Source organism: Dama dama, chromosome 19, assembly GCF_033118175.1.
Source record: "Dama dama isolate Ldn47 chromosome 19, ASM3311817v1, whole genome shotgun sequence".
Lineage (NCBI taxonomy): Eukaryota > Metazoa > Chordata > Mammalia > Artiodactyla > Cervidae > Dama > Dama dama.
The window spans coordinates 78,290,967-78,302,811 of record NC_083699.1 but is presented as its reverse complement, the minus strand read 5'-3'; the positions used below and the strand labels follow the sequence as shown (position 1 = coordinate 78,302,811).

The following is an 11,845-nucleotide window of genomic DNA, read 5'->3' as shown; positions in this document are numbered from 1 at the left end:
AGAGAACAAAGATATGGGCCCTGATACAAGAGCTCTTGAGGACCACTCTGTTCAATAAGTTGGCCAGAAATGCTGCAAAACAAAGAGCCCAAGGATGAACAACAGATACAGATCTTATCATGCAGTGCTTGTTTCTAGCCTGCGTGCATACTTTATGGATACATGACTATTTATGGATACATGACTGTATAAATACTTGTTACAAGACAAGATCACTGGCATTATTATTGTTACAAGCTTTCCTTTCCAGCAGTCCAATGTACTTACTGTTATTTTAAAAAGAGCATTAAGCCAGGAGGAACCTGGTCACATTGTTCTTTCCCGCTCCCAGTGAAGTATGCCTTTCCAAATATGGAAAGGAAGTGTTTTAATATGATGGGGCTGCTGTAACAAAAATGCCATAGACTGGGTGGCTTATAAACAACAAATTTAGTGAAAAAGTAATTGCACTTTTGGAACATGAATTTTAAATTATTATAAATAGGCTCAAACACATCTTTATTAGTCAAAATAGGAACCATTACAATCAACACATTTTTGCCAACGAGAAGTAAGTTCGTTTATTCCAGTAGTGTAAAAACCTGTGCTTTGGGATTCAACAAACTCTTGGAAAGCATTTTCTGCATCCTGCTGGTTGTGGAAGTGTTTACCCTGCAAAAAGTTGTCAAGATGCTTGAAGAAGTGGTAGTCTGTTGGTAAGAGGTCAGGTGAATATGGCGGATGAGGCAAAACTTCGTAGCCCAATTCATTAAACTTCTGAAGGGCTGGTTGTGCGACATGTGGTCGGGCGTTGTCGTGGAGAAGAACTGGGCCCTTTCTGTTGACCAATGCTGGCTGTAGGTGTTGTAGTTTTTGGTGCATCTCGTTGATTTGTTGAGCATACTTCTCAGATGTAATGGTTTCGCCAGGATTCAGAAAGCTATAGTGGATAAGACCGGCAGCAGACCACCAAACAGTGACCATGATCTTTTTTGGGTACAAGTTCAGAGTTTTCCCTTGATCCAACCTCTGAGCTGGTTGTTGCCGGTTATCAGATAAAATCCACTTTTCGTGGCATGTCACAATCCGATCGAGAAATGGTTCGTTGTTGTTGCGTAGAATAAGAGAAGATGACACTTCAAAACGACGATTTTTTTGATTTTCGGTCAGCTCATGAGGCACCCACTTATTGAGCTTCTTCACCTTTCCAATTTGCTTCAAATGCCGAACGACTGTAGAATGGTTTACCTTGAGTTCTTCGGCAATTTTTCGTGTCGTTTTAAGAGGATCGGCATCAATGATTTCTCTTAATTGATCGTTGTCAACTTCTGATGGCCGTGCACTACGCTCGTCATCTTCAAGGCTCTCATCTCCTTGGCGAAACTTCTTAAACCACCACTGCACCGTACGTTCCTTAGCAGTTCCTGGGCCAAATGCGTTGTTGATGTTGCGAGTTGTCTCTGCTGCTTTACGACCCATTTTGAACTCGAATAAGAAAATTGCTCGAATTTGCTTTTTCTCTAACATCATTTTCATAGTCTAAAATCAACATAAACAGCAAATAGTAAGTCATTAGGAAAAAAACATAAATCAAGAAATGCCCATTAAAGTGATGTATAACAAAACTACATTTAAGAATATATTCCAATATCAAACGGAAAATTTGAACAATGCAAAAACCACAATAACTTTTGCACCAATCAATACAACTATTTTTGGATACCATTCACCGATGAGGAAGGAGAAATGTAAAAATATTTATTTCCTTTAAGTAGAGAAGGTAGTTAACAGCCAAATTAAGTCACTAATGAGTTTTACAATACTGACCAATACCTGCATTAAACAGCTACAAAAGCAGATCTCACAACTTCAATGCTAAGATGGGGAAAAAAATCAGTGGAATAGATTCTGTGCCAATAGTGGCATTTCATATATGACAGCATGACAACCACTAGCAATTCAGTATCTTTAGAATAAATAATAAATTATCTAATAACAAACAGATTTGGGACAACACTGCTACACACACTGATACCATGAAGTGTCACAATTGTTTATGTATTTAAAAACATTCTTAAAACAATCATTTCTTTTCAATTTCTCACTAATTTTATAATCACTAGCATAGTAACATACAAATGTGAAACCTTAAATCTGAACATATCCTGTACTGAAATAATACTACTTTTAACTAATAGCTAGAAAGCAAGAGGAAACAAAATAAATCTACATGTCTGCATCATGGTATTAAAGATACCAAAAGCTTTACCTTCTGTTTAAGCCTTCAAAATGGATCAATTACAAAGACAACTAAAGGGAAAAAAGCTCCTTCCTTTCCCCATCATTTTTCCTTTGGGAAAACTAAACCAACAGGTTTGTTTCTCAAGGAACATGCAAAAACTTACCTGCTGGCCTCTCCATGGGAGGAAGAAAAACATTATTTACATCTGATGTCCAAAGCCAAACTGGAAGTAAAATCTTTTCTTCCCCCCACCCTCTTTTGGCGGCTCAGATCAGCATGTGGGATCTTAGTTCCTTAACCAGGGAAGGAATCTGGGCTCCCCGCATTGGGAACTTGGAGTCTTAACCACTGGACCACAGGGAAGTTCCTGAACTCTTTTTATTAACAACAACAAAAAGAAACTTTTAGGGGAGATCAAAATAAAACCAGATAAATAAGAAAGATGTAACATAAAATAGGCATACTATTTCAGCCAACTGGTTTACTGAAAAAGCAAATAAAGATACATAATAATAGTAAACTTTTCATGCAGATATTTTGCAACAAGATCCACTATTTTTTCCCCACCTTCATGAAATTTCCCTTTACTGAATTTTTGTACAGAATTCTTCCAATTTTTCTGGTCTGAGAAATTCTAAGCGGACATACTATGCCTATACCTTCCCTGAATCCTTTTATAAAAGATCACAAAACAGAACCTTCTATTGGAAAAGCACTAGAATTCTTACACTCCACTCTGTGTATTTGGTTGCTAAGTTGTGTCCAATTCTGTGACCCCATGGACTGTGGCATGCCAGGCCTCCCTGTCCCTCACCATATCCTGGAGTTTGCCCAAGTTCATGTCCATTGAATTAGTAATGCCATCCAACCGTCTCATCCTATGTCATCCCCTTCTCCTTCTATCTTTCTCAGCATCGGGTCTTTCCCAGAGAGTAGGCTATTCACATCTGGTGGTGAAAGTATTGGAGCTTCAGCTTCAGTCTTTACAATGAGTATTCAGGGTTGATTTCCTTTAAGATGGACCGGTTTGATCTTCTTGCTATCCAAGGAACTCTCAAGATTCTTCTCCAGCACTAGAGTTCAAAAGCATCATTTCTTTGACGCTCTGCCTTTTTTATGGTCCAACTATCACATCCATACATGACTACTGGTTTGACTATACAAACTTTTGTCAGTCAAGCAATGTTTTTGCTTTTTAATACAGTGTCTAGGTTTGTCATAGCTTTCCTGCCAAGAAACAATCGTCTTCTAATTTCATGGCTGAAGTTACCACACACAGTGATTTCAGAGCCCAAGAAGAGGAAATCTGTCACTGTTTGCACCTTTACCCCTTCTATTTGCCATGAAGTGATGGGACCAGATGCCATGAACTTAGATTTTTAATATTGAGTTTAAAGCTGGCTTTTTCACTCTTCTCTTTTCACCCTCATCAAGAGGCTCTTTAGTTCCTCTTCACTTTCTATCATTAGAGTGGTGTCATCTGTGTATCTGAGGTTGTTGATATTTCTCCCAACAATCTTGATCCCAGCTTGTAACTCATCCAGCCCAGCATTTCCCATGATGTTCTCTGCGTATAAATTAAAAAAGCATGACAATAAACAGCCTTGTCATACTCCTTTCTCAGTCTTGAACCAGTCAGTTGTTTCATAAAAGTTCTAACTGTTGCTTCTTGACCTGCATGCAGATTTCTCAGGAGACAGGAAGATGGTCTGGTATTCCTATCTCTTGAAAGAGTTTTCCACAGTTATGATACACAGTCAAGGGCTTTATGGTAGTCAATGACACAGAAATAGATGTTTTTCTGGAATTACCTTGATTTCTCTATGATCCAGTGAATCCTGGCAATTTGATCTCTGGTTCCTCCACCTTTTCTAAACCCAGCTTGAATATCTGGAAGTTTCAGTTTATGTACTGCTGAAGCCTAGCTTAAAGGCTTTTGAGCATAACCTTACTAGCATGGGAAATGAGTGCAACTGGCCAGTAGTTTGAACATTTTTTACTAATGCCCTTCTTGGGAATTGGGATGAATTGACCTTTTCCAGTCCTGTGGCAACTTCTGGGTTTTCCAAATTTGCTAATATATTGAGTGTAGAACTTAAATAGCATCATCATTTAGGATTTTAAATAGCTCTGCTGGAATTCCATCATCTCCACTAGCTTTACTTGAAGCAGTGCTTCCTAAGGCCCACTTGACTTTACACTCCAGAATGTCTGGCTCTGAGTGAGTGACCACACTATCGTGGTTATCGCGTCATTAAGATCTTTTTTGTACAGTTTTTCTGTGTATTCTTGACATCTCTTCTTGATCTCTTCTGTGTCTATTAGGTCTTTACTATTTCTATCCTTTATTGTGCTCTTCTCTGCATGAAATGTTTCTTTGATATCTCTAATTTTCTTGAAGAGATTTCTAGTTTTTCCCTTTCTGCTGTTTTCCTATATTTCTTTGCATTGTTCATTGAAGAAGGTCTTCATGTTGCTCTGGAACTCTAGATTCAGCTGGGTAAACCTTTCCCTTTCTCCCTTGCTTTTCACTTCTCTTCTTTCCTTCATAGGTCAGTGACTTGTTGTGGAGAAGGAGCTTGCATAACTCAATGAAGCTATGAGCCATGCCTCACAGGGCCACCCAAGAAGGACAGGTCATAGTGGAGAATTCTGACAAAACATGATCTACTGGAGAAAAGAATGGTAAACCACTCCAGTATTCTGGCCACGAGAACTCCATGAACTATGTAAAAATGAAAAAAAGATAAGACAATGAAAGATGAGCCCCCCTTGTTGGAAGGTATCCAATATACTACTGGGGAAGAGCAGAGGACAATTACTAATAGCTCCAGAAATAATGAAGAGGCTCAGCTAAAGCAGAAACAATACTCAGTTTCGGACATATCTGGTGAAGAAAGTAAAATCCAATGCTGTAAAGAACAGTATTGCATTGGAACATGGAATGTTAAGCCCATGAATCAAGGTAAATTGGACGTGGTCAAGCAGATGGCAAGAGAAAACATCATCTTAGGAATCAGTGAACTAAAATGGATGGGAACGGGCAAATTTAATTCAGGTGACCATTATATCTACTACTGTGGGTAAGAATCCCTTAGAAGAAATGGAGTAGCCCTCACAGTCAACAGAAGAATCAGAAATGCAGTATTTGTGTGCAGCCTCAAAAATGACAGAATGATCTCAGTTCCTTTCCAAAAAAACCATGCAACATCACAGTAATCGAAGTCTATGCCCCAACCACAAATGCTGAAGAAGCTGAAGTTGACCGGTTCTATGAAGACCTACAAAACCTTCTAGAACTAACACCAAAAAATATCCTTTTCATCACTGGATTGAAATGCAAAGCTAAGGAAGTTAACAGACACCTGGAGTAACAGGCAAGTTTGACCTTGGAATACAAAATGAAGTAAGGCAAAGGCTAATAGAGTTTTGTCAAGAGAATATACAGGTCATAGCAAACACCCTTTTCCAACAACACAAGAGATGACTCTACACATGGACATCACCAGATGGTTAATATTGAAATCAATTGATTATATTCTTTGCAGTGAAGGATGGAGACCCTCTATACAGTCAGCAAAAACAAGACCTGGAGTTAACTATGGCTCAGAGTTAACTATGGCTCAGAGTTCCTTATTGCAAAATTCAGCCTTAAATCGAAGAAAGTAGGGAAAACCAGTATGCTATTCAGGTAGGACCTAAATCAAATCCCTAAGATTATACAGTGGAGATGATGAATAGATTCAAGGAATAGACTCTGGTAGACAGAGTGCCTGAGGAACTTTGGACAAGTCTGTAAGAGTGTATAGGAGGTGGTGACCAAAACCATCCCAAAGAGAGAAAAATAGAATGGGAAAGACTAGAGATCTCTTCAAGAAATTAGTTATCAAGGAAACATTTCATGCAAGGATGGACATGATAAAGGACAGAAACAGTAAGGATCTAAGAAGCAGAAGAAATTAAAAAGAGGTGGTAAGAATACACAGAAAAACTATGCAAAAAGGTCTTAATAATCCAGATAACCACAATGGTGTGGTCACTCACCTAGAGCCAGACATGCTGGAGTGTGAAGTCAAGTCGGGGTTAGGGAGGCTTACTGCAAAGAAAAGTAGAGGAAGTGACAGAATTGCAGCTGAGCTATTTCAAATCCTAAAAGATGATGCTGTTAAAGTGCTGCACCCAGTATGCCATCAAATTTGGAAAACTCAGCAATGGCCACAGGACTGGAAAAGGTCAGTTTTCATTCCAATCCCAAAGAAGGGCAATGCCAAAGAATGTTCAAACTACTGCACAACTGTGCTCATTTCACATTTTAGTAAGACAATGATCAAAATCCTTCAAAGTAGGCTTCAGCAGTATGTGAACTGAGAACTTCCAGATGCACGAGGTGGGTTCCAAAAGGCAGAGGAACCAGAGATCAAATTGCCAACATCTGCTGGATCACAGAAAAACAAGGGAATTCCAGAGAAACAACTACTTCTGCTTCAATGACTATGCTAAAGCCTTTAACTATGTGGATCACAACAAACTATGGAAAATTCTTAAAAGAAATGGACAGACCAACATAATTGTCTCCTGAGAAATCTGTATGCAGGTCAAGCAGCAACAGTTAGAACCAGACATGGACCAATCCACTGGTTCAAAATTGGGAAAGGAGTATGTCAAAACTATATATTGTCACCCTGCTTATTTAACTTCTATGCAGAGTGTATCATGTGAAATCCTGGGCTGGATGAATCACAAGCTGGAATCAAGATTGCCAGGAGAAATATCAACAACCTCAGATACGCAGATACCACCACTCTAATGGCAGAAAGTGAAGAGAAACTAGAGAGTCTCTTGATGAGGACTAAAGAGAAGCGTGAAGAAGCTGGATTAAAATTCAAAAGACTAAGATCATGGCATCTGGTGCCATTTCTTCATGGCAACTAGAAGGGAAAAAAGTGGAAACAGTGACCGATTTTATTTTCTTGGGCTCCAAAATCATTATGGACAGTGAGTGCAGTCATGAAACTAAGACACTTGCACCTTGGAAGAAAAGCTATTACAAACCCATACGGAGTATTAAAAAACAGAGACATCACTTTGCTGACAAGGTCCCAAGAGTCAAAGCTACGGTTTTTCCAGTAGTCATGTGCAGATGTCACAGTTAGACCTTAAAGGTGGCTGAGTGCCTAATCCTTTCAAATTGTGGTCCTGGAGAAGACTCGAGTCCCTTGGATAGCTTCAAATCAGTCAATTCTAAAGGAAATCAACCCTGAATATTCACTGGAAGGACTGATGCTGAAGGGGAAGCTCCAATATTTTGGCTACGTCAGGTGAAACGGCAGCTCACTGGAAAAGACCTTGATGTTGGGAAAGATCAAGGGCGAAGGAGAAGGGGGAAACAGAGGATGAGATGGTTGGTTAGCATCACCAACTCGATGGACTTAAGTTTGAGCATTTCCAGGAGATAGTGAAGGACGGGGAAGCCTGGTATGCTACAGTCCACGGGGCCACAAAAAGCAACATGACTTACCAATAATACACATTACTGTACATAAAATAATTTTAGAAGATTGTTGGTCATGTTCTCAAAGAACACACCTCTTGATCTCCCCCTGCACGTAAGGTATGACCCCCTATCTTGCCCTGGGAACCTTACTTGCAAAAAGTTACACATTGCCCATTTCCTGGCCTCAGCCCTAGCTTTGCTGATATTGTCATATGAGGAAGTACAAGCATGTAACCAACAGATATACTAACCAAAATACACACAATGGAAAGAATGGATTTCCCTGATAAGCGAAGGTTATTCTTCAGTATTTTCAGCTGTCTTAAATTTCCCAAATTCTGCAGTAGCATTAATCTGATACATTATATTAATATTACCATAAGCCAGGTAAATGTGCCAAATTGCTTCAGTCATGTCTGACTCTTTGCGACCTTATGGACTGTAGCCCACCAGGCTCCTCTGTCTATGGGGTTCTCCAGGAAAGAACACTGGAGTGGGTTGCCATTCCCTTTCCCAGGGGATCTTCCTGACCCAGGGATAGAACACACATCTCCGGAGGCTCCTGCACTGCAGGGGGATTTTTTACCCCTGAGCCACTAGGGAAGCCACAGGACAATGACTATATCTACTGTATTTTACCCAGACCAGAAACAACGTTGTTTAGTGAACCTATTATAACACAAACTTAAAAAGTGGTGAATAAGATAAAACTCCTACTTTTCAAGAGGCTATGACACCAAACTCTGGTTGATTTTGAGATACTCACAGTCAAGATGTCAGTGGCCAGCAGTATGCATTAGCAGCACTGGAACATTTTGAAGACACCATGGTCTTTAAAGGTGAGTTTGAAACCTACCTTTCCTGCTGCCCATTTGGCTTCATTTCCACTTTTGAAGGAGTAGATTTGTAAAAGGTAAAGTTATTAGGTTGGTGCAAAAGTAACTGTGGTTTTGCATTGTTGAACTTGGCTGTTTGATATAGGGATACGTTAAAAATTTAATGAGGTTATATGAATATTCATTATACATGAATATAATGTGCATTTATCGCTTTTCAAACTTTTGTTATGATTTATTGCTTGCTATTTATCTTATACTACAAAAGTGATGTTAAGAGAAAAAGCAAATTAGAGTGACTTTTTTATTCAAGTTCAAAATGGATCGCACAAACATTTGGCCCAGGTACTAAGGAAAGTACAGTGCAGTAGTGGTTCAGGAAGTTTCGAAAAGGAGACAAGGGACTTGAAGATGAGGAGTGTAGTGGCTGGCCATCAGAAGTTGACAGCTACCAACTGAGAGCAGCATCAAAGGTGATCCTCTTACAACTACACAAAAAGTTGCCCAAGAATTCAACATCAACCATTCTACCGTCATTTGGCATTTGAAGCAAATTAGAAAGGTGAAAGAGCTCGATGAGTGCGTGTCTCACGAAGACTTCAGATCAAAAGAATCGTGATTTGAAGTGCTGTCTAAATGCAACAACAATGAACCGTATCTCAACCCAACTGTGACCAGCCACAAAAACTGGATTATTATCCAACAACCAGCAGTGACCAGTTCAGTGGTTGGATCAAGAGGAATCCCTGAACTTGTACCAAAAAAAATGTCATGGTCATTATTTGGTGGTCTGCTGCCAGTCTGATCCACTACAGCTTTCTGAATCCAAGTGCAAGCATTACATCTGAGAAGTATGCTCAGCAAATCAATGAGATGCACCAAAAAACGCAGAGCCTGCAGCCAGCACTAGTCAACAAAAAGGGCCCAATTATTCTCCATGACAATGCCAGACCATAGGTGGCACAACCATGCTTCAGAAGTTTTATGCATTGGGCTACAAAGTTTTGCCTAATTTGCTGCCCTATTTACCTACCCTCTTGCCAGCCACTTCTTCGTTTCTTGACAACTATTTGCACAAAAGCTGCTTCCACAACCAGAATGACTAAGAAAATGTTTTCCAAGAGTTCATGGAATCCGAAATCAGGGTTTTATACACTAAAGGAATAAACAAACATTTCTCATTGGCAACAACGTGTTGATTGTGATGGTTCCTACTTTGATTAGTAAACATGTTTAAGCCTAGTTATAATGATTTAAAATTCACCTTCTGAAACCACAGTTACTGTTTGCCAATACCTAACAACACTCAATTTCTTCCCTGGGTTGAACCCCAAGAAAAAGAGAGGTTAGGGGCCTTGCTTTACCTACAGCTGATAGCTTCGCCAATCTCCTCTTGAGCTCTGGAAGGATATAAAACGAGCAAGGAATGCGTGGTATGGTGCAAACCGAGACCACCCCCGGGAACTGAGCGGGATGGCGCCTTACCTCCTCCTTTACTGACCCCTCCGCGGAGATGACCTGCAGGAGGAAAGAGACAACCGGTGAGCGCAGCTCGCGAACAATACTGCCCTGACGCCCAGCGGCCACGGGCGTGTGACATCAGCGGCCTTCACCGCACCGTTCGGATCGCCCACCCAAGCTTCTCCGGCCGCCTCCCCAGCCCAGCGCTGCAGAGGAAGCTGCGGGCCGGGGCTCTGAGGACGGCCGCGCGGCGCGGTCGGCTTGTGCGGGACACGGCCACTGCTCACCTTCCTCTTTGGCATCGTGGCGGCGGGGCGGGCGAGAGCCGGGTGCCTGAGGGCCGCGGCGCGCCGAGAGCCTTCGCGAAGCTGAGTAGCCTGACCGCTGATGCTCCTCCCGCCGCCCGAGCTGCTGGGACCCGCGGCGAGGGTAGTGGGAGAACCGGATGGAACCGGATTGGGAGCCCGCCCCCTCCTCCCCCTCCCCGCCGGTCAGGCAGCCCCTCGCCCTCGCCCCCGCCTAGATGCTGCGGGGTCCAGCGCTCTGCGGCTAGCACCCCGAATAAGTGAGGCCGGCCGTCACTCGACCACTGCGCCTCGCCCCCGCTCTCGTCGCCCCCAGCCGTCCGCCGTCTCGCGGGGCCCCAGACCCAGGCGAGAGGGCGGGGCCCCACAGGCCGCTCTCGCCTCACGGTAGTTTGTTTGAAGCCTAGCCGCAAAGTGCGGTCTGCGTGCTGATTGGCGGACGCCCGCCACGTGGTCTCCGGGTGCGCCCACCCACAACCCTCCGGGTTACCTGGTCGCCAGCCAGCGCCAGGGAAACCCCGAGGATAGAGTCCCTTCTCTGTAGGGGCAGTTGGGTTGGAAGGTTTATAGTTCACAGAATGGGAAGGGAGAGACAACGGGTTTAACTACGAGCCAGTTTCTCGCCTCTCAGTTGTTCAGTCGCTCAGGCGTGTTCGACTCTTTGTGACGTCTTGGACAGCAGCACTCAAGAAAAGGTATGACTCAATGGATATGAGTTTGAACAAACTCCCGGAGATGTGGACAGGGAAGCCTGGCGTGGTGCAGTCCATGGGATCGTAAAGAGTCGGACACGACTGAGCGACTGAAGAACAAAAGGTCTCCAGGGTCGGTGGTCTGCGGGAAGCGGGTCTTACTGCGCAGGCGCAGGATGCGGGGGGGTCTTCGGAAGGAAAGTTGGTGCGGGGCGCCACCGCGCAGGCGCGGGTCCTGGACGGGATTCCCTGCTAGGTTTCTGGGGTGGAGTCTTTCTGCGTAGCTTCTTTAAGTCATTCATTGAGGGGCTGAGAGTGCTGGCAGTTCGTCTCAGGAGTTTAGTGGGCGTCTGAGTCGCCACCCGCCCCTCCCCACACACACCAGGCCCAGGACGCAGACCCTCTCTCAGACCCCACCTGGACCACCCATCCCCTCCTGTGCAGAAGGGAAAGCACAGCCACCCAGCTCCTGCCTGTTTTTTTTAGACCTCTTGCTGACCCAAGCACCTTTCTGAGGTGGAAAAGAGCTTCAGGCTGGAGGTCAGAGCTGGAATTCCGTAACTGGATGAGATCACGTTACCCAGTTTCTTTTCTTGCTGTTGTTCACTCGCTGAGTCGTGGCCAATTCTCTGGGACCCCATGGACTGCAGCATGGCCAGCCAGGCTTCCCTGCCCTACGAGTTTGGTCAAACGCATGTCCATTGAGTTGATGATGCCATACAACGCTCTCATCTTCTGTCATCCCGTTCTACCCTCAGTCTTTCCCAGCATCAGCGTTTTTTCCAGTAAGTTGGCTCTTTTCAGCAGGTGGCCAAAGTATTGGTGCTTCAGCATCA

General features: G+C 43.2%; 1 protein-coding gene across 1 annotated transcript; it reads right to left on the bottom strand.

The window, feature by feature from the left end:
• Nucleotides 1-464: 464 nt before the first annotated feature.
• Nucleotides 465-11,650, bottom strand: LOC133074111 (histone-lysine N-methyltransferase SETMAR-like). Its single transcript, XM_061168055.1, has 6 exons — nt 11,517-11,650; nt 11,172-11,296; nt 10,600-10,855; nt 10,300-10,483; nt 10,037-10,069; nt 465-1,518 (listed from the first exon to the last, which is right to left on the bottom strand). The coding sequence occupies exons 1-6, from the start codon at nt 11,648-11,650 to the stop codon at nt 502-504; spliced, it is 1,749 nt and encodes a 582-aa protein (XP_061024038.1). The 3' UTR covers nt 465-501.
• Between the last annotated feature and the right edge of the window lie 195 nt (nt 11,651-11,845).

Coding starts and splice junctions, on each gene's coding strand:
- LOC133074111 (XM_061168055.1), bottom strand. CDS start 11,650: ATGGGGTCCCAGAGAATTGGCCACGACTCAGCGAGTGAACAACAGCAA. Junction 10,484..10,599: donor AGCGGGGGCGAGGCGCAGTG/GTCGAGTGACGG, acceptor GAGGGGGAGGAG/GGGGCGGGCTCCCAATCCGG. Junction 1,519..10,036: donor AGGGGTCAGTAAAGGAGGAG/GTAAGGCGCCAT, acceptor TGTTGATTTTAG/ACTATGAAAATGATGTTAGA.